The following is a 23,167-nucleotide window of genomic DNA, read 5'->3' as shown; positions in this document are numbered from 1 at the left end:
AATGGCTCGTATTGACACGGCATAAGTGAGTCACTGTCATTAATAATGCAAGGTTACTCCAAGATACTACCCAAGCCCTCGTATTCGCGGGTGAGACAATATATGAATGACAAACGTGCCCTGCGAGCAAAAGCTACAATTAAGACCTTCGTAATAATCTCATCCCAAACCAAAATAAAGAGAGAAAAGAAAGCAAAATGGCATCGCAAGAAATAACCCTCAGCCAACAGTTCACCCACCACCACTCCACTAACAGCACAACCATCCACTGGACAACCCTGGGAGAGCCGACCAATCCCCCCCTAATCTTCATCCACGGCACCCCCTGGTCCTCCGTCCTCTGGCATCCATACGCAAAAGCCCTATCCTCAAAATACAACGTCTACCTCTTCGACAACCCCGGTTTCGGCGAGTCACCGGGCCGCACTCCTCTCCAGATAAACAATACCAATGAGATTGCATCCCTCGACGCCTCACTCGCCGGACAAGCAGAATCCTTCGCAGCGCTTTACCACTCCTGGGGTTTTAAAGAAGACAACCTCCCCCATGTGATAGCCCACGATGTCGGCGGATTAATCAGCCTCCGTGGATTCCTTCTTCATGGGTGTAAATACGCCAGTCTATGTCTCATTGATGTTGTTGCGCTCCGGCCATTCGGGAGTCCATTTTTTACCCTGGTGGGCCAGAATCCGGGTGTGTTTACTTCAATTCCAGAGGCTGTGTTGGAGGGGATGTTGCGAGAGTATATTCGCGGGGCAGCGTTTAGGCCTATCCCCGCTGATATCGAGGAGAGGTTGCTGAGGCCGTGGTTTTCAAGTCGCGGTGGGAGGCAAGGAGGTGTAGGGTTTATTCGGCAGATTGCACAGGCGGATGCGCGAGATGTAGAGGAGGTGGAGGGGCGGTATGGGGAAGTTGGAAGTGCAATACCTGTGAAGGTTGTTTGGGGGGTTGAGGATCAGTGGATCCCAGTTGAGCGGGCGGAGGAGTTGGCGCGGAGGATTGGGGCGAGCGAGGAAGTCCTGATTGAAGATGCTGGGCATTTGGTGATGGTTGATCAACCAGAGAGGGTTGCTATTGAGATTATGGGCTGGTTGATGCGGGTTACGCGGGGTGGATAATATCAACGCAGTATTGAACTTGACAAAACGAGTGTGAACAGACTGCAGCTGTCTGGTATAATAAGCTAAGAACGGTTATTAACCTCGCTCTTCTGACAATACCTACCATGGCTGTCGTCCATGGTCCTTTGTCCTCGGTGTATGGTGGAAGGTCGAGGCTCTCTGGGGTGTAATCCTGCAAAAGCTATAGCCCATATTCCGCCCTCCTTGGAACTTGAATGTACATAGAGTTTCAATCTCAGTACCCTGATAGCCAAACAACAGGTTCACCTATAAAGTCCATCCGTCGTGACTCCCATGCTCCTCCTTAGACCACTCGTCACCCGGCGGACATTCAGCAAGCTGCCAGTCAACCCACAGGACATCCGTCCATACATCAGTGGGACTTGCTAGATCAGACTGATTGAAGCCGATAATGGAGCTGAGAAAAAGAACGGTATTAATAAGATTCCACCTCCGTGATATATTTAACAAACGTCCGAGAAACCTACACCTTGGAGGATATAGAGTCCCAGAAAAGATGGCCGCAAGTGGGACGGACGCCAGCCCGAACCCACTCCCTAATCATGCCCAATATTTAGTTTACCGCAATTCTTCAACGGATCTAGGGCAAAGAGGAACACAGAAATGCCATACGTACACCCAGGCGTCCCGAAAAGCGTTGCGGATGCGGGTTCGCTCTTCGAAATCAAGCGACCAGAATTTGTTGTCTGGCGACGAAATTCTGAGGGTCCTCTTCAGGTCCACGCCCGGAGCATGGTCCATCAGGATACAATGGAGGAAGCCACCGGGGACAATCCCATCACCATCTTGCTTCATAACCTCGTGCTGTCTGATAAGCGGAGTCGCCTTACATTTGTTCTTGGTCAAGGTCTCGAGACACTTGATTTCAGTCGCGGGCGTAACGGTCAGCACATCGCTTGCTTGCCGGGCACGCTCGGTGCTTGTGGCATACTCAAAGCCGGCACAGGGGACCCTAGATTGGACATGGTTAGCTCGAGGTGCGGCAGTGGACTAACATGGCGATACGGTTGGCCTACTGCATGATGATTCTCATGAAAGTGATCTCGTTCGGGTTATAGATGTTTCGGCAGCAGAACGCACCCCAGGCTGCACTCGGCTCTCCTAGTTGATCCTCATCCTCGAAATACTGTGTTGCGGTAGCCTGGTCGCTGCCTTGTGAGTATTTGTCTTCCAGCTTCCATCCTGTTGGTTCAGTGGTGTTGGTGAACTCGATGATCCTGCCCACCCACTGGTCGAAGAAGGTCTGATTGGCCATACTGGAAAACACTACAAAGTTGTTGTTGAGGATAGACAATGATGCTGAGGCAATGCCAGTCAAGCAAGAGAAGAATGGGGAGAGAAGCTGGAAGCTGGGGAGGCCAGGTCTGATGTGTTGCGCCACCAAAACTCAGTTGACAATTGCATTCACTACCACATCATTTACTTCATTGCATTCAGTAATAAAGCAAGCAGAGACCGACAGTTAAAGTCACTCCCTGCAATCGCATCCCCGTCAGTGGCCGCATACCGTTGGGCAGCGTCTCGAAGCTTCGGAACAGTCCCTGGGAGGGCCCTGCGCTCATCGGACATACAAGACAGAACATGCAATAATCCATCGAACCTAATTGCTGGGTCACTGGAAAGAACATGCAATAATCCATCGAAGCTAATTATTGGGTGACTGGAACCACTCGACTCAGGCATTCTTGGTCAGATCGTGCACTACGTCATGTCCCCACAGCGTTCTTATAAAAGCTTCACCCGCACATCATCCACTCAACAATCTCTCGCTGTTCAATTGGAAGAATCATTAATCATTAATCCTTGAAAATGACCGTCACAATCCACCACCTCCACGCCTCAACCTCCGAGCGCGTCCTCTGGCTCTGCGAAGAACTCGGCATCCCCTACGAGCTCAAAACCTACGACCGCCAGCCCCTCCTCGCACCCCCCGAGCTCAAAGCACTCCATCCCCAGGGCTCGGCGCCCACAATCCAAGACGGAAATGTAACACTCGCCGAAACCGGCGCATGCATTGAATACATCGCGCACAAGCACGGGAATGGGCGTCTGTTCCTGCCGCCCTCGCATCCGAACTATGCCGACTTCCTCTACTGGTTCCACTGGTCGAACGGGACGCTGATGGGGAATATCGGGCGGATCATGATGGCGAAATTTGCAGGGCTCGAGCCGGATAACAAGATGGTGGGTTACTCAAAGGATAGGCTGGGCAAGTCGTTGCAGATTCTGGATGACCGCGTTAAGGAGAGCAAGTGGCTTGCCGGTGAGGAGTTTACGGCGGCGGATGTGATGATTGTCTTTCCGATTACGACGGGGAGGTACTTTGCGCAGTTTAGTTTGAAAGAGTATCCGAATCTCGTGGCCTACCTGGGCCGTGTGAGTGAGAGGGCTGCATATAGGAAGGCGATGGAGAAGGGGGATCCGGGGATGGAGCTGGCTTTGGGTGTTGAGAGTCCTAAGAAACCAATTGTTTAGACCAATCCGAAGTATCAATCGATAGAGTCAACATTGAGATAGATTGTCTAGATCTCGGGCCAGTACAAGTGTCTGGACTACATTTGTCAATCATTGCACGCGGCTCTTCCAAGTTTACTCTCTACTATCATCCAGTCGAGTATCTGTAGCCTGCAGGTGCCAATCACAAATTCTTAATCTCATTTCTGACCTCATTGACGAGGTGCTCCTCATCACTCGAATCATCCTCCTCCTTCTCAACAACCTTCTTCTTCTTAGAAGGGGTAGACTTCGCGCTGTTGGGTGCACGGCGTTTCTTAGGCGTACCTCCAGGAGTTGCAGGAGTTCCAGGTGTAGATTGATTGTTTGAATCTGAACCAGCCGACTTCCTGAGCTTGCTCAACTGGTTCTCGATAGATTTCTTGTTGCATTCTGTCACACAGGAAGGGTTTCAGAGGTTAGACGGAAGCACCTCGAGTAAGCGGTTGAAAAATAAACATACCGGATCCCATATAGTCAGCGAGCTTCTGGTAGTTCAGCTTGACATTTGTTTCCTTGAGTTGGTCCAAAACTCCTAAGAGGAGCTGGTTTCGGTTAGTGCTTGTCGTTAAGGAGAGACGGTGAGAGGAGCGTACTTTGGCATTTGCCTCTGCGGTCCAATTCATCGGCATCTTCGGATATGTTTGTCCTAATGGTGCGGAACTTTTGGGATGGTGGTTGATATTTGCACTCTGGCAAGAAGTCTGGATGGTGGTGAGGAGTAGATGGAAAGGATGAAGCTATGAGAAGAGAATATATTCTGAGATAAAAGGCTTTTGTGTTCCGAGGCTGATTAGTCGTGGTGCTTAGTCGTGCCTTGTTGTGATATGTTCTTTGTTTCTATAGAAGTTGCCCTTACATGCAATTTCTTTGATGACCGTCTCATTTCCAGACTTTCAGTATAGTGGGAATTGCGAAGGTTATTATTAGATAACCCAAGTCCACACAGTCTCTGGATGAAGTATGACTAACATGTCCTGCTATATCTGTATATCCCTATAGATGGTGGAAAGGGTGCCTGAATGCTGCCTCGTTTCCCAGGCGCCATCCCCGCATGACTTTCTCCGCGTTGAGCTGACACGATCCCATCAACACCAACTCCCCCTGCGTCTCTGGAAAACACTGCTTTTGACTTGAAAGAATCCAAATCGGGGTAATGCTCGCCAATGTCAGGGAAAGAGTCCAAGCCTCCCGTGGGCTCCAAAATCCGCTTTCGCACCACACCCCGCCCGAAGCCCACGTTCGACTTTGCGCCTGACCAAGAATGGGTGGGCTCTCGTCGGAAGCGTAAGTACACTCGACAATGTTAGTTATATGAAATATACTAAATCTGTTTAGGTCGATTGACGTACGTTGATATGACACCGCGGGTCTCTGGAGTGTTGTCGAATGGTTCTGCTGCGAAGAGCCCACCGGCCTTCCAGCCTACAATCGGGCTGTCATCCCCAGTGGAATCAGCCTCTCCATCAACAAACATCTCCAAGCAAACACCACCTCAACTTGAGCAAGACAATCAACCCGCGGAGCACCCTGAGCGAGATCCAGGCTTAGCTTCCCGTTTTCGCTATCCCATCGGGCCACTTCATGGCTGGTCGGATACGTACTCTGACTCGTCTTCGTCGTACCTCGAGTTCCAAGATGCCTGCTTGATGCGTCACTTCATCGAGAATCTGGCGCCACTGGTAACCTGCTCATGCCCCAATAAAATGAAAACTCAGCTGATAAATTCAGTTTGACACAAGTGACATGGACCGCCATTTCGCGATTGTTGTCCCGGAACGGGCGCTTCTGTGTCCGGTCCTCCGATATGCTGTCTACACGGCCTCGGCTGGGCACCTTATTCGACTAGCATACTGCAGGGGAGGGAACGGCAATATCATTTCTGTCGATGGGACTGGTCTACCTGATCTTACACCAGATGCAGCTATCCGCTACCACGATATTTGCATTTCGCACCTGATTGAGATATCCAAGGACCCGAATGAGGAGTATAATGAAGATGTCCTGACAGCTGCTGCAATCCTGCGTTTCTACGAGCAGATTGATGGTACGTACATTCCCATGAATTCCAGCACGACGCTGATGCTCGTGTCAAGCCCCGTCCACTGGACCTTCCGAGGCATATTTAAATGCAATCCAGTTCATCGTCAACACCCAAAAAGATGAATCATTCTACTCCTACCAAACCATTGAAGGCCCACCACGAGACAGCAGTGTTCACGTCACACCCTCGATATCTCTTCGTCATTCCGCTTGTCTTGCTGCAATGCGCCAAGAGATTTGGAGCGCATTTCTTCACCAGCGCCCATTTCGTCTGCCCGTCTCACCACACAACGACTATAGTTTATTCGACCCCAACAACGACTTCATCCGGGCGAACCGAATCTTCGTCTGGGTTGCCGACCTGTTGATATTTTGCTTCGGAGACAACCACTTCACCACAGCACAGGAAAAACTGCAGCGCTGGAACATACTCAAAGCCGTCGAACAGAGATGGCAGGATACAAGACCACAGCCGATGCGGCCATTCTACTACCGCGAACGCGATCCCAGCTCTGGCCGGTTCTTTCCCGAGGTATGGCATGCCAACGCGTGTCAGGTGGCCGGGGCCCAGCACGTCGAGTTAGGCAAGATCCTCCTTGCAGTCTCCGATCCAACCAGGACATCTCGATTAGGAATTGGTGCGATGTCACGAAACAACGCGTTGGCTGCCGAGCTGCGGAATATCACTCGCCGTCTATGTGGATTGGCGCTTTCCAACCAGAAGTGTCCGTCCGCAATGATTACGGCAATGGTTGCAATTGCTGTTTGCGGAGAGTACTTCACCGAGCCTGCTGAGCAGGATGCGCTGCTTCAGTTACTGCATGCGCTCGAGTACGACTATGCATGGCCGACGCATAGCACTGTTGCTGCGTTGCGCGCATCCTGGGCGCAGAGCTCGGGGGTGTAGATATCGCCGGCAAATTCCGGTTTCCAAGTGAAGTTTGACATGACTCGTCCCCCCTCTCTCAAACAGCAGTTGTGTTGACCATCATGGGGCATGCCCGGCTTGGCTATGTTGACGCGGGGAATGTAACCACCACGAGAAAGGGCTGAAGAGGTCAAAAGAGAAATTATGCCCATTGCGGTCTTATGGGGAATAATTCCCCGCATTACCTATTAGGCCATCTTCTTGACAAAACGCGGAGAACAGGTTGGGCGGATTGTCCAGAGCCTAGTCGCGAGAGTGTCTTCTTCGACAGAGCAAAACGCCGACCAGCCAAACACCTTCCCAAATGGGAAAGTTTCCTATTTAGGCATGTGGAGATGTGCCTGGCCAGACAATATCAAGATGCACAACACTGGAATCGACTACGAGGGCCATATGATGTCGTGAGGTGAGGCCAGACGACCAGACCTATAAATGATTCACCATTGCTCAAGTACAAGCAACCAGCACAAGCGGAATTCATCGACCATGTTCGCACCTCTGACTTTTGGCGGCACGGCCTTGATCGCTGTGACCTACTTCTTCATCCTCCCTGTTGTGCACTATTTCTACGATCCCAAAGGCTTCAGAAAGTATAATAACTTCTCACCCTGGTCACCCTTTACCGACTTGCGGCATGTACTGCTCAGTTCTGGCGGACACCGTTCGCGGGATATATACGAAGCCCACAAGAAATCGCCAATACTCCGGACTGGTCCAAACTCCCTTTCCTTCGGCGACATTCGCGCTGTGAAAGATATATACGGACACAGTACAAGAGTCGTCAAGGATAAGAATTATACCATCCTCGGCGGCTCACACACTCAGCTTTTCGATGTTGTTGAAAAGCATGAGCACTCGAGGAAACGCAAAACCCTTTCCGCAGCCTTTGCAATCAAGCACCTCGAGAGATGGGAGTTCAAAGTGGCATACAGCACAAAACGCCTTCTCAACGCCATGGATTCCCATTGTACTGCTCCACTACCCAAAGGCCAAACCATCCCCGACCCCAAGGATGTCACATTCGACTGGGGCATGTGGAGCAACCTATTCACCATCGAAGCAATCAACAACATCGCCGTATCGTCACGAATGGATCTCCTAGACAAAGGTACCGACGAAGTCACAGCACAAAAAATGGACGGTACGACTTACACCGCCGCATACCGGTTCTCACGCGACCAGCTCGTCCTCGCCCAGTCCGTTTTCGTCTGGGACTACAAGCTCTACCCCTGGCTAGCAAAACTGTCCAACCTGACCCCCAAATGGCGCAAGGTTTGGAACAACGCCGAACCCTGGGGCGACGTAGTCTACCACCAAGCGGTAACCCGGCTGAAACGCTCATTCACCGGCGAGAAGCTCGACGACTTCTTCACCTCCCTCATGGAAGACAAACAAGGAAACCCCAATAACCTCGAATGGGGTGAGATCATCTCCGAAGTTGGCGCCATCATCAACGCCGGCTCCGACACGACCGCAATCGCTCTAACGCAGGTCCTCGCCTTCCTCCTCCAAAACCCAGACATCCTCCAACAACTCCGCGAAGAAGTCGACGCCGTCCTGGACGACGACGAGATCATTGCCCCCTACGACAAAGTCAAGAACCTACCTTACCTCCGCGCCTGTCTCGACGAGGGTCTCCGTCTCAGCCCACCAGTCTCAACCGGCCTGCTCAGACGAACACCACCCGAAGGCGCCTCGATAATGGGCGAGTGGATTCCCGGGGACACAACCGTCTCAATGAGCGCGTACGCAGCGCACCGTGACTCGACTATCTACCCGGACCCCGAGGAGTTCCGTCCTGAGCGGTGGATGGACGAGGATGCACGGAAGCGGATGGAGCCGTACTTCATCCCATTCTCGACCGGTGCGCGTGGCTGTTTAGGGAGGAATATATCGTATCTTGAGCAAGCGGTTGTTCTTGCTTCGATTGTGCACCGGTATGATTTTGCGTTGTCGAGTCCGGAGTGGAAGTTGGATGTATATGAGGCGTTTAATTTGCTTGTGGGGGAAATGCCGTTGAAGATCTGGCGGAGGGACTTGGGTGGGGATGTTGTTGCATAGCTTAGTTGTCCTTTCGTTTCTGGTATTTGATGTTTGTTAGGTGTGCAGGATATATAGCAAGGAAGACCCTCCTTATGATTGTTCTAGTTGCTGCTACACATCCAACCATGTTTCCGAGCTACCCGGGATGGAGAGACAGGGTGGTAATGGAGGTCAAGCAACTGCCGCGCACTTGTAACAACTTGAGTGAGGTTTAGATGTCGCTGCGAAGGTGGGTTACGGTGTGGTGTATGTATGCACCGACGCCACCGTGGACAGACGAGCGGGTGGCTCCGCAGTAGCTGGCCCAGAAGGTGAGCCTCCAACGGCCATTTTTTAATCTGGAAATACAGTGGTAGGTACCCATGAAAAACTTGTCACTATTCCCTACAATAAAAAAGCATTTTTGACATGATCATAGGGCTATCCGTGGGTTGTCACTGGTTATCTACTGGGTTGTTTACTGGGGTCTCGGTCGCATGCGTAACAAGAATCCAGTTTATACAAATGCATGTCCCAACATAACAAGAAAAAAAAAGAATATATTAATATACAGCTCACCAAATCTCATCATAAGTCGGCAACCTCGCAGTCTCAGTCCCACCACCAACGTGCTCCGGCTCCTGCTCCGACGCAGCAACCCTCACAACCGCCTCAGCCTGCACCTGAATCTTCGCAAACCCATCATGGATATACTGGTGATTATAGATGACAATAGCCGGACTATGCCGCTTCCCGCTAGCATCAGTAAAAAACCTCGTAATCGCATCTCGAAGCTGGGTCGTGGTGTCCTGCTTCTTGCAATCCTCCGCTAAAGAGATAGTCAGCTTCGTGACGTCGCGCGGCTTCGCGCCGCCTAGGGCTAGGGCTGTTTCCAGGTTCGACAATGCGAGTTTCGCCTGCTGGCCGAAGCCTTGCGGGATGGAGTACATTTGCGATGATGTCGGGCGGCGCGGGACCTGGAATGATGTGGAGATGAATGCGAGGCTGGGGTTGTCTGGGGGGTAAGGCACAATTGATATGTCGGACTGCGGGAAGATGGTCCTGGCGTTGGGGACGCTGGCGGTCTGCACGAGCGTGTTGGTGGGTGTACGTGGCATTGTAATGGTTTGTTCACTAATGCGACCAGAGAATCAGCTGTCTCGTGTGTTCTTTGCGGAGAGATGGCTGTTTTGTAGTGCCGGTGGAGGAGGGGCCAGCCTGGTCGTCGGCTGTGCTGGCCCAGCGTTTTGCTGTGATTGGCACATGTCCCCGCCTCTAACCGATACAGGCAAATTAATGTTCTTTTTTTAACCTAACTGGCGACAAGCAAGATCAGTCCGCGGCCATATATACGAACTTTGTGCCCCGTGCGCCATCGGATGCGCTGGGCTGTCATGAACGGTGTCCTTGATCGCCATTTGAAAGTGAAGGTCCGTGAGCAGATTCTGGCGTACTCTGGTATACTGTATTATTTATTACTGATTACTCTATTACTATACTTTACTATTATTATATTACAGAGACATTCGCGAGGAACGCTGCTGGGCACCAGGCCACTGGTCGGTAGCGGAATAACCCTCACTATGCAGCATGTATGTCTCGCGCGCCGCTTTGTTGATTCCCTTGTTGACCCCCTTAAGACCGTGATTGAAATTGATCAAGCAGAGTACCGAGCAGACGAGCAAAGCGACTGTCAGTACCAAAGACACATAGGCAAACAGCTGCATCATATCTTTCCCGGTTGTGTTGGCCCGCATTCCACTCCCATTGAGGACGATCAGTCGACTGACGAAGTAGGCGACGAGGGCCATGTAGGAGACCTAGTTGTTAATTAGCTTATAGATTACCTCGAGGTTATAAGGGGGCGTACAATGACTGGGACGATGCCGAGGATGATTTCATGCTGCACGAAGTAGATACCCAGGACCATGACGATGAATGCGGCTGGGATGATGGCCATGGTCAGGCTGTACTCGGGCTCTTCGAAGTGGACGTCGATCAGGTTATACTGGACGATGAATCCAATCAGGAAAAAGAAGTCGAGTTTGATCAGAACTAGGTAGACCTCGTAGGCCATGTATCGCATCCGAGTCTCCGAATTCCCATGGACACACTTATAAATAGCCCATGCATAATCCCGATGCATAAAGTACGCACAGGGCCAGAGTACAAAAGACGAAACGGCAAGGATAATGGGAACAAGAATCTCAGCCGGCTGGATTCTCGGCCACACATTCCGGGTGGTATCAACCAGGGTTGGAAAAAAGAAACGATCTCTGTAGAGTCTGGCGGTTGTCTCCTGCATCGTTGTACACTGCAGACCTGCATATGCGACAATACACAGATTGGCGATGCATATTGCGAATAGCAGGATGTTGTTCTTGTTGTGGATTGCGTCCAGGGCGAGAATGAACTGATAGACACAGGCAAATGCAAGGATGCCCAGGCCGATGGGGATCAGGTAGGACACGGGCACTTGTGTGATGGTCGGGGTTACCCATTTCTGCCATTCCACGAGAATATATCTAGTGTCGGGTCAGAGAGCTGTTGCGTTGGAGAATTAATGGAAAGGTTTACATTTCAAGAGCGATGACGAGGGTGGCTTGGGTGAGAAGGGCGGCGCATAACCACCATTCATTTCTGGAGGTTGGCCTATACATTATTGCGGTTAGGAGTTCCTGCCGGACCGACCGTAGATCGCCCGAGAGTGCAACTTTATATTATCATCTCCCTGGACTGGGGTCGCTTTTAAAAAGAAAAATCTTCAGCCAGCCCAGTGGTTCTTGGTATCGGGCCCACTGCCTGTTCGGGATAAGAAGACCCTCTTCAAGCTATACTGTACCCACATGTCTCACCTTACTAATGTATTATGGCTTTAACCATTTATTCGGTGTGTACTATAAAGGTATAGTTGGACTGATTTCTGGGCAAGCATAAAGTTCGGTCCCTGTCCCGCGGTCCGGGGATTGCCCTGCATTGCGGACTAGATATGCAATGAGGTGGTATATTAATGGTAAAGGTTTTAGCATGAAGCATATAGAAACTTCAATCGACAAATGGCAGGGCTTCGAGCCACCCCCTACGCTCTTCCTCGTTCCTGGCTTCACGGTCTAGGAACCTCTGCACCCCCTCATCTAGCTCTCTCCTAGATTGCTCATAGTCCACATCACTAGCCCTACCATCCCAATGTTTGAAAGATCCAGTATCACTGACAAACGCGTCCATGAGTTCAACCCCTTGAGCCCAGAGCTCGCCGTCCTGTTCCTGCCGACGGATTTCCTCCTCGGAGAACTGCAATGGGAAGGGTGTCACGGGCGAGCCATCCGCTGTCATACCCACTATAGATGCCCATTCTTTCTGCACATCCCTCAACGGATTGCTGAGGAGTGGCTCGTAGTCCATCAAGACTAAACCTGGAATGACACTAACTTGATGGCGGAGTGAGATTTGGTCCTGTATCGCTTGAAATGCAGTTTTATTGCGCTGGAGACACCGCACCAGGTAGAGATTATGCAAAGACTGGGCCTGGTGTAGTGCCTTTGCCCTCCGCTGCTCATCTTGCTTCATGGAGTCGAAATTTGAAGGTAAAGGAACTTTCCCCAAATCATCAGGAACCGGGCCATTGTAATCGAGAAACGCCGGGCGTCCGACCTGCATGAAGAGCGGACATGCACTGACGGACTGCCAGTCGATAATTCCCACAATGCGAGCTGGGTCTTCAGGGTCCACAAAGATATTCTGCGAGTGAAGATCTCCATGCCATAAAACAGATACATGGGTGGTATTATTCTCTGGAAGAACATGAGATGCGACCTCTATATAGCCTTCCAATGGGGAGAGCTTTTTTACTAGGGTAGGCTGGTATTGTCTGGGTCCGTAGAAAAGACCTTCTGGCATCAAAGGATACCGCAGACCAGCCTTTGCTGTGGCGATTTCTCTCTCGGCTATTGTTATTAGGTATTCTGTGAGGGTTGACCCTATATATTACCCATGGATAAGCACGTCGAATCACAGGTTGAGTGGATGCTTGCATAAACCTACAAGGGCCACGATAGATATTCAACTCCCCTCTCCCAAAGTCGAAGAACGAGCGGTGATTTGTCGGGTCAATGCGAAACGTTTCACTTCATACATTACCGCCAGTTGAGTCGCGATATAAAGGTGAGGAAGAATCGGAGCCCTCGGGAAGATCCTCTTTATAGTATAAAGCACCAAACTTCGTGAACTGCACGCTGGCCAGCCGCCGTTCAATATCAACAACCTGGTCAAGGATTTGGACTTTCTGCTTCCCTTTCAGGTTATCCCACACATCGGACAGGGTCACACCGGTCTGTCTTTCCATAAGGATATAGTCTGCCTGAACGGGGCTCTCTGATGCGCGGGAGCCCCACGCGATTACCTTTGGGATAGGGACATTCATGACATCTCTCAACTAAACCTATCAGTACAACGCAATGGAAGGGAAGGGCGTAGATAACATACGAAATCCATAGTCGCAACCTCACTAGCAGTAGCAAAATGCGGCCTTCCCGCATTCGGATTCGGAAGTTTCGCGATGACTACTTTCCCATCATCCATGGTGAGTTGGAATACTTTATTATATTGCCCCTCCGATAGTTTCAACACATGAGTGCATGATTTTGATCCCACGGCTGAGGCGGCTAGTCGAAGGAGCGCTGGAAGATCGAAATTGACATGGCGCCTTGAGAGATGCTCCTGCTCGTTCCAGCGCCAGGGTCCTGAGGTGAATCTGTTAAGCGCACTCGTATCCTGGGTTGAGGCTGTGAGATGGCGTTTGGTATTCTGAGCATCGAAGTTTCTAAAGCAAGATGCGAAGCCATTGCCAGACCGCCGAGACAGGGTGCAAGCAGCAACGCCTCTTGAAGCGCATCGGAAGGACCTCATGTCAAGGTGTTAAGATGGTGAAGGGCACCATAGAGGAAGAAAAACAGTGTTCAGACCCTTTGGTAGGTGATTATCATTGTTGTAGGAAACGTAATGAAGTAACCAGTCCACGGTAGTTACGCGCGAAAACGAGGATAAACAGACTGGAGGCTCAAGAGGCGGGAACTTAAGGTTGTCGGGTGGAGTCGGGTGGGCTTCCGGTACCCAATAACAAGTGGAGGCAGCATGACTCCGGTTGACCCCGGTGGAGTATGCCTTGGCTATGGGGAACACATGTGCTGACAGGACTCCCAAAATTAAGAGAAAACATCGATGGCGTCGAGCTTCTCCAGAAATGCAACGACAGAGCGGCCATGGCCTTTGATGCCGTGTCTTGGCAGGGCCCAGCGCGCCATCTTTACATATTGAGGATAGGCTACTTGGCACAGGGTTGCTCCAAATCTTAATTGGGTAAATATGAAGCCAGCCGGGCAGTGTTGGCTGCGCCTTGGTGTCACCAAATTTGACAGGGTATTTCCACTTTTAATGTACTATCCCCTGTGCTTCAAATGGTAATCAGGATTGAAACCCACAGACATTCAGCATCATTCCTACTCCACATAATCATCAAGATAATGCCATGTCGACTGTACGGCTTCCCTTCGCCAACGAGATCATTGTTGAGTATCCCCACGATACGCTCGCGACACGAAGCTTTCGCCATGATGTGCCTGACGGGCTGGTCAATCAGCAAGAGGAAACAGAGAAACTCCTGGTAACTTCCGATACACCCGTATCCATCCCACCAATACCTCGCAAAAAGCGACCATTGTCTCTTCTCGCCTGCTTTCTGTACGCGTTTATTATGATATTCTGCTGGAGCATCACAGCTATCTTGTGCATCCGACCCATGAAAGGATCCGGATGGCACGACTCGTACACATACGTCGGACCATGTACCTACTCCGAAGGTGGCATGTCGCATGGATTCGATTGCGATAGCGATGAGAACATCATGACAATGAGTCAGCTTGCGACGAATGACCGATGGAGGCGGACTGTCCGAGTGCTTGGTACTATCATGTCTGTCGCCGCTATTCCGGTATCTTCGGCGCTCTGTGCCCGTGGTGCCGTGGCCTATCTTCAAAACAGATATCCAGAGGACTTTCCCTTTAGCAAGGTAATACCTCTAGCTGATCGTGGATGGATGAGCCCGGTTATTATCAGTCAGGCGCTGTTCGGACGTGATGGACGCAAGTATCTGAGCTGGTATCTGATTATTGCTCTATGCATATGTGCCCTTGGTAAGTGCAAAGTCTTACAATAAAAATACTGTACCTTTCACTGCTCCGTCCGTTGGTACTAACTGTATGACATAGGATCCTTGATTTGGCCCCTGCAAGAACTCCTCCTAACACAGAGAAGCATGCAGCTGTTGGTTGTCGAACGTGAAGGCCCACCAAGCCCCTCATCATACGTCCCAGATGCAGATATCGCCGGGCTATCGCAGGTCAACTCAACATATGCAATAGGCGCAACTAGAGCCGCTATCGATACGGCTGAATACTGGGATAGCCAGCCCAATATATGGCGCCAGCCAGAGAATGCGTGCAACGAAACAAGTACCTGGACTCGATCCTGTACAACCACTCCAGAGCGAGGTGGGACTTTCTTCTGGCCACTGTTGGGAAATAGTACCTTCGTTTCGAATCTCGCTAGTACATTGAATACGGGGCTGGCTGTGAACCATGCCTTTCGGTTCAATTCTTCTGTTGACTGCGTCACTGTGGAAGAGAGCGCATATCCTCAATCGTGTTCAGGCTTCACGGCATCCACTACGCTCAATCCAAGTTCTGAGTCCGGCGAGGACCAAATATTCAAAGTCTGCGTTCCTGGGGACATTCACAGATTCCCTTGGAACGTGACGCGAAGTCGGCAAGATATAAGTGAGGTGATGTACTTCCATTTCAATTCAGCTGCTGTATCTTCCCTTTCAAATGCCAGCTCTAGCTTTACTCGGCGGTGCACCGCAAACACAACAGCTGGGTACTTCCAGCTACCGAACAATCAAAACTCCACATTCGGGCCTTTACTGGAGGAGTTTGACCTGGCACTTAGCGATGATTCTCAAATGGCGTTCCCTCCTAAAGGAACTGCCTCAAGCCACTATCCGCCTGAGAAGCTATTAGGGTGATTATCATTCCCCCCCCCCCCGTTTCAAGGACTGGTCTGACATGTCAAAATGACAGACATGCGTATCCTATCCCGGACCCCCCCGACTCTCCGGCGCTTGGTCCCCTCTTAACAGCTGCACTGAGTCTCTTCGGTCCATCAACTTTCTTCTCCACCCGAGCCAACACCAGCGGAACTGAAAATACACCAGCGCATGAAAATGCATCCATGGCACCCGAGAACTGCACCGACACCATCCCTCTCTACTACGTCGCGTCGGCCACCGTCTCTACAACTTCCGAAGAATACCAAAAGCTCCAGCGGTGCGCATCAACCTCGAAGTCAGCCTACAACACCGATCTCAGAGCCTGGCTAAGTGCCATGTTCCTTGTAGACAGTAATGACAATTATAAACAACGCGCGAAGGATGCTTTCACCCAGGCTGTTTTCTTCGCGAATAAGGCGAATCTGGCCCAGGCGGCGTCTATTCCGGACTATCGCCGGATTATTCCCTTGGATGAAGGTGTTCAGGTTGAGAGGTTGTTTATGGCTCCTGCGGGTATTGTGGTGCTGTCTGTGATTATTGGGTTGCATTTGTTGGGGTTGATTTGGGTGTCTATTTATTCGGCGTGGTGTCCGACGTGGACGGAGGTGTTGGATGCTTTGGCGGTCGCGAGGCTGCGGGTTAAGTAGGCGCTGATTTCATACAGTTTCACGCATAAATAATCTAATGATGGTATGCATACTGCGACAGAGGCTCAAGTGGAAGGAACCTTGTTGAGTGGGTTGGGGGCCTTCCATAGTTCAACCAATCAGTAAAGTCGATCCTAGATCACGTGGAAATGGAGGGAAAGTGGAGTCAACGGACCGATTGGGAAAAGCACCTCCATCCACCTGCAACTCCCAGGGCTATTCTTCGATATGCATCAGGCCAAGGTCCAACCAGTCAAGGCTGCATGTCTCGCGTGGTAGGCCTCTTATCACTCTTGGAGATTAACATTCTAACAGTCATCCTGCGCCATCAGCCGTGCCTCCAAAACCCGCTGCGATGGACAAAATCCTTGTTCGCCGGTATGTACCCCAAACTTCCCTCGCCACGACTATCTACAGTTGGCTCACCCTTGTAACTGGAATAAAAAGTGTACCCAAAGGAGCCGCGGCTGCGTTTACAAGCCCAGCCGCCGAGGTGGACCTCGGTACAAGCCTAATCGTAAAGAATCCCAAGACACAGACATGGATCGTTCCACCTCATCTCAGCTGTCTCCCGTGTCTAGAATGGGAAGTGAAATGTCGCAGATCGATGCCCTGCCAGATCTCTCGAATTTAACGCCTAGCCAGTTGTTTGATAGAAGTCTCGCCTCTATGAATGCGCTGCTTTCGCCAGTGCCCTTACCGCCCGACCTCAGTATGGCTCCTGGATGCTTATGGGACCCTCAAATAGCGGAGCGCTCCAGTGATACGGATGATCCTTTGGTTCGGGTTTACACCTCTGAAAGGGAGATGTAAGTGTTGGGTACAGTTGAAAGCAACGCCAACCCGCTCGCTCGCTAACAATGCAGAATCAACGCCTACTATATACACCTTCATCACTATTTACCCTTGCTGCCGCCTCCTTTAACGCCACCAGAATATCACCACCGGCCAAGGCTCCTCACTCCACCACTAAAAGAGTCCTTTACTGTCACCCAGTCCAGTCTCCCATATTGGCCAACTACCTCTTTGGGGCTAGCTCTATCTGCGATCCTGGCGCTGATCCCTCCTCCCCAAGACTCAGCGCCATTACAGGAATCAAATATCATCTTGCGGCGCGCTTTTGCCCAATTATACGCACAGGCCGCGATGGATCGTGTGGAGAAGGAGGTCGACGCCATGGGGCAGCCTAATGCTAACGGTGGTCCAGCAGCCCCGGACGACGTCCACGGGGACGTACCAACCAAACTATATCCAGTACTGGCATTGGTGGTGCTAAGCGTATATGAGTATTCCCACCGGGGGAATATACCTCGTATGCGCGCACGCGCGAACCAGGCCCTTACCATGGCTATGGACATCTCTATTCATAATCTCGGTCCAAACGCATCAGAGGCGTTTAGGCGTGCATGGTGGTCTACTGTTGGTCTAGCCCCTCCTTACTTCTACTTATTATGCTCACTGACGACCATTAGGTTGTCTTGTCATACATGTCATCAATTGCGCAAACAACGGTGTGACCCAATCGTCCGTCGATACCGCTGAAGTTGGCTCGCTGACTAGACTATTAGCTTCCGGTGGTCCCAACTTCTGACCCGAGAATTACTACTCCATATCCATCCGTTCAGGCTGCCTCGGAGGATTCCCAGGAATCCAACGTGAGTTCCGCACCTTCCGCCCACAACCCTCGCAGTATCTATCCATACACGTCCTAACTATATCAGCCGTGGCCCGCCTTAATACGAAGCGTTGAAGCTATTGCTTCCGTAATCCAAATCCTTAAAACGGTGGAGTCCCATACGCAAAGACATGCAGAGGATAATCGTCTACATGACGAGATACGCAGCCTCGATTCACACATCCTGAGTCTGACTGTGCAGACCGAGCCGTCTATCAGCATTCCACAGGACGACAACGTCGAGACCCGCGCTGGGATGGCGCTAGGTGCAATAGCAAACCTCCTAACCCATTCGTAAGTTCCTTTCCTCTTCCGCACTCACTATCTAGTTAACAGATCAATTTAGAGCACGGATCAGGCTACACCGCATCCAGGCGTTTTCGAATGTTCCCCTCTTCGTCGACAAGCACTGCGATATCGACGGTCTCATGGTAAACGGAGAGCTGTCGCTGACTCCCCAATCTCCAACGGACTCGTCCTCGTCCCCGTTCACCAGCGAGCAAGCGACTATTGCTTGCCTGAAGTCATCCCTTGGTGTTGCTCGGGCCTTCAGAAGCCTTTCAGAGGGCCTTTCCCTACCGAATACTATAAACCCACCCAGCCAAGCCCATAAATCGAAGCTATATTCCACACCTGCCAGAGAAATATCCGGCTCGCTATCCTACTTCCGTTGCGCAGGAATGCAAGCGTGTTACTCGCTCTTCATGATCCTACACCAGATCCAAGCCGCATTAGCCTCGCAGAGTCTATCCAGTTGCTACTACTTATTGGGCCCGTCAGAGCCCGCGACGGAACTCCAGGACGCGCGGAGGCTGATGGAGGAGGTAAGACACGGAATTGAATGTATGCGTATATCGTTAAGAGCGGATTCGGGCTTTGAGGCTATTGCTGCTATGAGCCGGGAGGTGGATACTGCGTATAGCTGCTTTTTCACGAATTAAACACAGCCTCTACGCAGTTACTGCCGTGTGGTGCATTCAACGTATATCAAGTTCAAATAACCCACTCATCTATCCGTTCGGACATGACATTGATTCCATCATTCAAAAGAAATTTCTCATCCTCTGATCCAGCCAACCATATTTGTAGATCCTCGAAAGCGTTCAAGTCGTTTCGCTCGAGCGAGATATCAACAGAAGGGTCGTGCCAGTGATGCGTTCTTTTCGTTTCGGTATTGCGCAAGGACTCTCCGATATAGCGACAGCTACCAAAATCAATAAGGATAAGCGAGTCATCGTCGTCGATCATGATGTTCGCAGGATTGATATCGTTGTGAACAAGCCCAAGCGAGTGGAGATGCCCGATGCCCGCCAGAATCCCATCGAGACCACTGATCAGATTTTCTCTCACGAGGTCTCGCGCACTGGAACGAAAAGCAGCCTTTCCCAGATACTGAGGATTAACCGCTTCAAGTAGCGTGGATTTATACCGCTTGAAGCACAACCCAGCGACTCGACCGTTGCTTTCATTATAGCCATAGTATGTTGCAATATTCGGATGAGGATTGCGGCGGAGGATTTCACACGTTTCGACTTCGCGGGTGATCTGCTTTTCAAGGTTTCCATCGATATACGAGAGAAGACTCGGGGTTTTGATATACACAGCTGACCATGCTTGATTCTTCACTTCTGGACCCCTGTCCTTAGTTGGGATTTGCTTGATTTCGTGGAGGTCGTCGAGCTTCTTGGGTAATTCGAATCGGTTCGTCCATTTTCCTGTGTATAAGATGCCATCTTCCGTAACGAAAACTCGGACATAGGAGAATTTCATCTCGCCGTCGACCCTTTTGAAGGCCTCGCTCTTCTGGATGATTTCCATGTCGAGTGAAGATGGGTTCTGGGGCGCTGTGTTGGTAGAGACAGACTTAAAAGGCTGTGTCTACATTGTGTTACTCTAATAAGCTATTTAATAATTAATTACTAATACAACCTTTCTTTTAGAAAAGAAATTGGGTTTACATATTTTGTTTTTTAACATAAGATCCCGGTTTAAATAAGAAATAAATTACTATACTCGTCACTAGCTGACCCACGGCACTAAGCCCACAAAGCAAAGGTCGCTATGAAAGCAGGGCATACAGTCATAAGCCGGGACCAATGTGTCTGGCCTGTCTTGAAATTGGGGTTTTCAATTTTGGAATGTCACAATTCCCATACTAAAACCAGGTACCGATTTGTCTGTCTAATCAAACATATTGAGATTTACCCGGAATCAAGGTCATCCCATGGTGTCCTCGCTTGATACCATCAGCCATAATGCGGGCCTGCTGTACACCCGTAAACTTCCCAATGGTGCCAAGAACAAGGCAGATCCAGGCCCTGGTATACGGCGAGGCACTCACAGAGTCCGCTGCGACAAACAAAGGCCATGGCAGCCGAGCACCAGCCGTGAATCTCGTTCCATCGGATGTGAAAAAGTACGGGACACTGGCGCAGATATTCTTCACAAGCTCTTTACTAACTGCTGTTGATTGGGCCATTGTTTTCTGGGTTTCTGGCCATGCCGTATCCTGGCGCATTGAGATACTTAAGTATATTGGCTGGATCAGCTCATGAAGTGTGAGTCGAGCCAGACGATAGTGGTTCCAAAGAGTCACGGCTCTTTGGTTTGGGTATATATGGTATTCGTCATCATGAGGCGGGAAAGGCAAGTCTCCAACAGGAGACTGTGAAGTATTGACAATTCGATATTGCCATGAAGGTCCCAGGGACAATGCCCAAGATGCCAAATCGGCATCGAGACGGATGGCCTGTGTAATGAGCGGTGCCACGTCTCCACTGAAACCGTCGTGCGTGTACGCCTCTTCTATGGCAATTGAGAGATCGTTGAGAGAAAGCAGGATGTTATAGAATGCTTCCAGAGGATGGAAATTGCCATCACAGGCTGACATTGCCAGCTTTGCTAACGACAACACTCTTGGCGAGGTATGATATTTCGTTCTGTAGAATACGTTGCTCATGGCCTGTGAGATCGGTTTCAGTTAGTTGGATATACATCGGAGCGACCCAAATAACTAACAGACTGCAGTCGCACGACTGTGAATAGCTCAATCCCCACCGCAGATGCGAGTTGCTTCTCTCCTCGTAGCTCAAGCAGCTTAATTGCGCCTCGGACATGGTTCACCCAGCCGTGGACCATATCTGACTCATGGCACGCGACAATCTAGTTCCAGAAATTATAAACAAACTGCAGTCTATTGATGATAGACAGAAATACCTCGTATAACCCTAACAGGACCACAGTCCCCAGGGTGGAGTCGGACGTGGCCGTATCTGCATCTTGCAGGCTCTGATTGATCGCTCGCAAGGCGACGCTGTACTCCTCTCCTGCCGATCGTCTCAAAGCCGGCAATTTATGAATCTGAGCCATCGACGCCAGTCCTATCGCTCTTAGAGTCGCCTGGAGGGCATCAGTCGGGTCCGTTCTCAGCAGATCCGGAAGATAGGCGAGCACGCTCTGACTCTTGGTAGTGCCAACATAGCACTTGAGAGTATGCGCGATCGCCTGGTCTTGTATGGAAGGGGAGATGCAGAATATCGGCTGCACTGCTGCTGTATTTTCTGCAGCTGCTCTGTTCTGACATTTCGTGGCGACTTCATTTGTCTGGTCGAAGAATCGCAGCGCCGTGGGATCCTGGTACCCCACGCATTCCTTTTTCATCCTGATACATTGTGAACAAGATGGCCGACGCCGGTCGCACTATTTTCGATTAATTATTGCCCCTGGTGTACGAGGTTGGCTGGGAAATACCTTCAGCCGTCTCTTCCGGCACGGGGCACATGCTGAACTGGGCTTTCCTCTGTACATCTGAAGGTGTGAAGGTGTCAGGCTGAAGACTCGAAGGGCAACAGGATCGCTGCCAAGGGCTGGGACGGGGCTTGTTTTAAATTAGGCTGCAATATTTAGGCCCACAGGCGCCCGCATTCAGCTCTGATTTGACTTTGCGTCTTCAGCCGCTGTCAGCTTGATCTAGTCCGTACCAGTAACTGCACAAACGGGCATGTTTACTTTTTGTAATCTGCTGCAGCTGGATCCTATTTTTGGGCTGGGCACCAACTAGAGGCTGATTTACAGCTTGATATTGACGATACTGTAGTTTGATGATCGAACATCCCACTGTTCAATTTTGCTAAGGCAACCTGATGGTATCGAGGTACAGCTTAACTGACATCACAGTTGCATTCAGTCTTCTCACAGCAAGCTGCCTTCTAATTGATCGCAAGTTATCCCCCCACCACGCCGACATCTCAGGCCCATCGCCCGCACAACTGCTACCACACAAACCCAAACTCCCATGCTCAACTCCAATGAGCTGTCTGTTTATAACTAGCCAAGTCGCTGCTCCTGCTTCGCACCCCCAGCCGCAGCAAGATACGGCACGCGATCCTTGACATAAAACTCCACATCAACCTTATTTTTCAGCGCCGCCTCGCCGCCATCAAGACCACCGGCCTTGATAATCGTCTTGTCGGGCATGACATCAAGCTGCGTATACAGGCTGGATCCGCATTCGGGGCAGAAGAAGTGGCGGTTGTTCTTTCCGCTGTCGCCGGTGATGTCGTATGATTTGGATGTTCCTATACCTTGCAGTTTAGTGTCTGCCCAGGCTCTCTCATATAAATAGACCTGATATTGGAGATGGACTAGGTACCTTTCACGACTTTAAAGGAGTCGCGGGGAACGACCACGTTGGAGGTGAATGCTCCACCTGTCCACTATTGACGTTTAGCGGATTCATATCATATAAAATGTCTGGATATTTATGGTTGGCCTACCTTTTGACAATCAGTGCAGTGGCAGAGCGCCGTAATGAGGGGTTCAGCTGGCGCAAGTTAGAATCAAGGCTCCCTAGATCTAGATATCACTTCACGTACATTCGGCGGTGTAGGCGATGGCACCGCACATGCAGCTTCCGTTCAGAGTCATTGTCGATTTGATCAAGGATATCGTGCTAATGAGGATGCTGGATCATCTGGAGTGACTGGGAGAAAGGGCCCTTTATACCGAGGAACAGATTAGTCAATACCCCGCGTCTGCAAAGGCCGAAGCGGTTTCCACGGGGTCACACTGTGGGGTTATACACATTCATCGGCGATATCTTCAGTTCCTACACTG

The 23,167-nt window shown here is 50.7% G+C and overlaps 14 protein-coding genes across 14 annotated transcripts; 6 read left to right on the top strand and 8 right to left on the bottom strand.

Annotated features, from left to right (window-relative positions):
- Positions 1-197: 197 nt before the first annotated feature.
- On the top strand, positions 198-1,118 carry APUU_51399A (alpha/beta fold hydrolase; the record flags this gene model as incomplete). The annotated part of the gene is made up of 1 exon (XM_041706503.1): positions 198-1,118. One exon carries the CDS (start codon positions 198-200, stop codon positions 1,116-1,118), a length of 921 nt encoding a protein of 306 aa, XP_041558882.1.
- A 270-nt stretch (positions 1,119-1,388) lies between these two features.
- On the bottom strand, positions 1,389-2,397 carry APUU_51398S (uncharacterized protein; the record flags this gene model as incomplete). Its single annotated transcript, XM_041706502.1, has 4 exons — positions 1,389-1,539; positions 1,610-1,678; positions 1,759-2,094; positions 2,159-2,397. The coding sequence occupies 4 exons, from the start codon at positions 2,395-2,397 to the stop codon at positions 1,389-1,391; spliced, it is 795 nt and encodes a 264-aa protein (XP_041558881.1).
- Positions 2,398-2,951: 554 nt separating this feature from the next.
- On the top strand, positions 2,952-3,617 carry APUU_51397A (glutathione S-transferase family protein; the record flags this gene model as incomplete). The annotated part of the gene is made up of 1 exon (XM_041706501.1): positions 2,952-3,617. The coding sequence occupies one exon, from the start codon at positions 2,952-2,954 to the stop codon at positions 3,615-3,617; it is 666 nt and encodes a 221-aa protein (XP_041558880.1).
- Positions 3,618-3,780: 163 nt separating this feature from the next.
- APUU_51396S (uncharacterized protein) lies at positions 3,781-4,267 on the bottom strand (the record flags this gene model as incomplete). The annotated part of the gene is made up of 3 exons (XM_041706500.1): positions 3,781-4,028; positions 4,099-4,180; positions 4,232-4,267. The coding sequence occupies 3 exons, from the start codon at positions 4,265-4,267 to the stop codon at positions 3,781-3,783; spliced, it is 366 nt and encodes a 121-aa protein (XP_041558879.1).
- A 534-nt stretch (positions 4,268-4,801) lies between these two features.
- Positions 4,802-6,585, top strand: APUU_51395A (uncharacterized protein; the record flags this gene model as incomplete). The annotated part of the gene is made up of 4 exons (XM_041706499.1): positions 4,802-4,922; positions 4,974-5,317; positions 5,367-5,682; positions 5,732-6,585. 4 exons carry the CDS (start codon positions 4,802-4,804, stop codon positions 6,583-6,585), a joined length of 1,635 nt encoding a protein of 544 aa, XP_041558878.1.
- A 453-nt stretch (positions 6,586-7,038) lies between these two features.
- On the top strand, positions 7,039-8,667 carry APUU_51394A (cytochrome P450; the record flags this gene model as incomplete). The annotated part of the gene is made up of 1 exon (XM_041706498.1): positions 7,039-8,667. The coding sequence occupies one exon, from the start codon at positions 7,039-7,041 to the stop codon at positions 8,665-8,667; it is 1,629 nt and encodes a 542-aa protein (XP_041558877.1).
- A 536-nt stretch (positions 8,668-9,203) lies between these two features.
- Positions 9,204-9,746, bottom strand: APUU_51393S (uncharacterized protein; the record flags this gene model as incomplete). Its single annotated transcript, XM_041706497.1, has 1 exon — positions 9,204-9,746. The coding sequence occupies one exon, from the start codon at positions 9,744-9,746 to the stop codon at positions 9,204-9,206; it is 543 nt and encodes a 180-aa protein (XP_041558876.1).
- Positions 9,747-10,142: 396 nt separating this feature from the next.
- APUU_51392S (uncharacterized protein) lies at positions 10,143-11,288 on the bottom strand (the record flags this gene model as incomplete). Its single annotated transcript, XM_041706495.1, has 3 exons — positions 10,143-10,448; positions 10,499-11,153; positions 11,206-11,288. 3 exons carry the CDS (start codon positions 11,286-11,288, stop codon positions 10,143-10,145), a joined length of 1,044 nt encoding a protein of 347 aa, XP_041558875.1.
- A 385-nt stretch (positions 11,289-11,673) lies between these two features.
- APUU_51391S (uncharacterized protein) lies at positions 11,674-13,206 on the bottom strand (the record flags this gene model as incomplete). The annotated part of the gene is made up of 3 exons (XM_041706494.1): positions 11,674-12,572; positions 12,766-13,060; positions 13,111-13,206. The coding sequence occupies 3 exons, from the start codon at positions 13,204-13,206 to the stop codon at positions 11,674-11,676; spliced, it is 1,290 nt and encodes a 429-aa protein (XP_041558874.1).
- A 946-nt stretch (positions 13,207-14,152) lies between these two features.
- On the top strand, positions 14,153-16,377 carry APUU_51390A (uncharacterized protein; the record flags this gene model as incomplete). The annotated part of the gene is made up of 3 exons (XM_041706493.1): positions 14,153-14,816; positions 14,892-15,702; positions 15,762-16,377. 3 exons carry the CDS (start codon positions 14,153-14,155, stop codon positions 16,375-16,377), a joined length of 2,091 nt encoding a protein of 696 aa, XP_041558873.1.
- Positions 16,378-16,605: 228 nt separating this feature from the next.
- On the top strand, positions 16,606-18,993 carry APUU_51389A (Zn(II)2Cys6 transcription factor; the record flags this gene model as incomplete). The annotated part of the gene is made up of 8 exons (XM_041706492.1): positions 16,606-16,652; positions 16,710-16,755; positions 16,825-17,186; positions 17,244-17,796; positions 17,850-17,888; positions 17,946-18,032; positions 18,099-18,346; positions 18,399-18,993. The coding sequence occupies 8 exons, from the start codon at positions 16,606-16,608 to the stop codon at positions 18,991-18,993; spliced, it is 1,977 nt and encodes a 658-aa protein (XP_041558872.1).
- A 52-nt stretch (positions 18,994-19,045) lies between these two features.
- APUU_51388S (uncharacterized protein) lies at positions 19,046-19,870 on the bottom strand (the record flags this gene model as incomplete). The annotated part of the gene is made up of 1 exon (XM_041706491.1): positions 19,046-19,870. The coding sequence occupies one exon, from the start codon at positions 19,868-19,870 to the stop codon at positions 19,046-19,048; it is 825 nt and encodes a 274-aa protein (XP_041558871.1).
- A 367-nt stretch (positions 19,871-20,237) lies between these two features.
- APUU_51387S (Zn(II)2Cys6 transcription factor) lies at positions 20,238-21,859 on the bottom strand (the record flags this gene model as incomplete). The annotated part of the gene is made up of 4 exons (XM_041706490.1): positions 20,238-21,014; positions 21,071-21,214; positions 21,269-21,751; positions 21,803-21,859. 4 exons carry the CDS (start codon positions 21,857-21,859, stop codon positions 20,238-20,240), a joined length of 1,461 nt encoding a protein of 486 aa, XP_041558870.1.
- Positions 21,860-22,378: 519 nt separating this feature from the next.
- On the bottom strand, positions 22,379-22,978 carry APUU_51386S (GFA family protein; the record flags this gene model as incomplete). The annotated part of the gene is made up of 4 exons (XM_041706489.1): positions 22,379-22,629; positions 22,704-22,767; positions 22,828-22,874; positions 22,927-22,978. The coding sequence occupies 4 exons, from the start codon at positions 22,976-22,978 to the stop codon at positions 22,379-22,381; spliced, it is 414 nt and encodes a 137-aa protein (XP_041558869.1).
- Positions 22,979-23,167: the final 189 nt, after the last annotated feature.

Source organism: Aspergillus puulaauensis, chromosome 5, assembly GCF_016861865.1.
Source record: "Aspergillus puulaauensis MK2 DNA, chromosome 5, nearly complete sequence".
Taxonomy (NCBI): domain Eukaryota; kingdom Fungi; phylum Ascomycota; class Eurotiomycetes; order Eurotiales; family Aspergillaceae; genus Aspergillus; species Aspergillus puulaauensis.
This window is presented reverse-complemented; position numbering and strand designations above follow the sequence as displayed.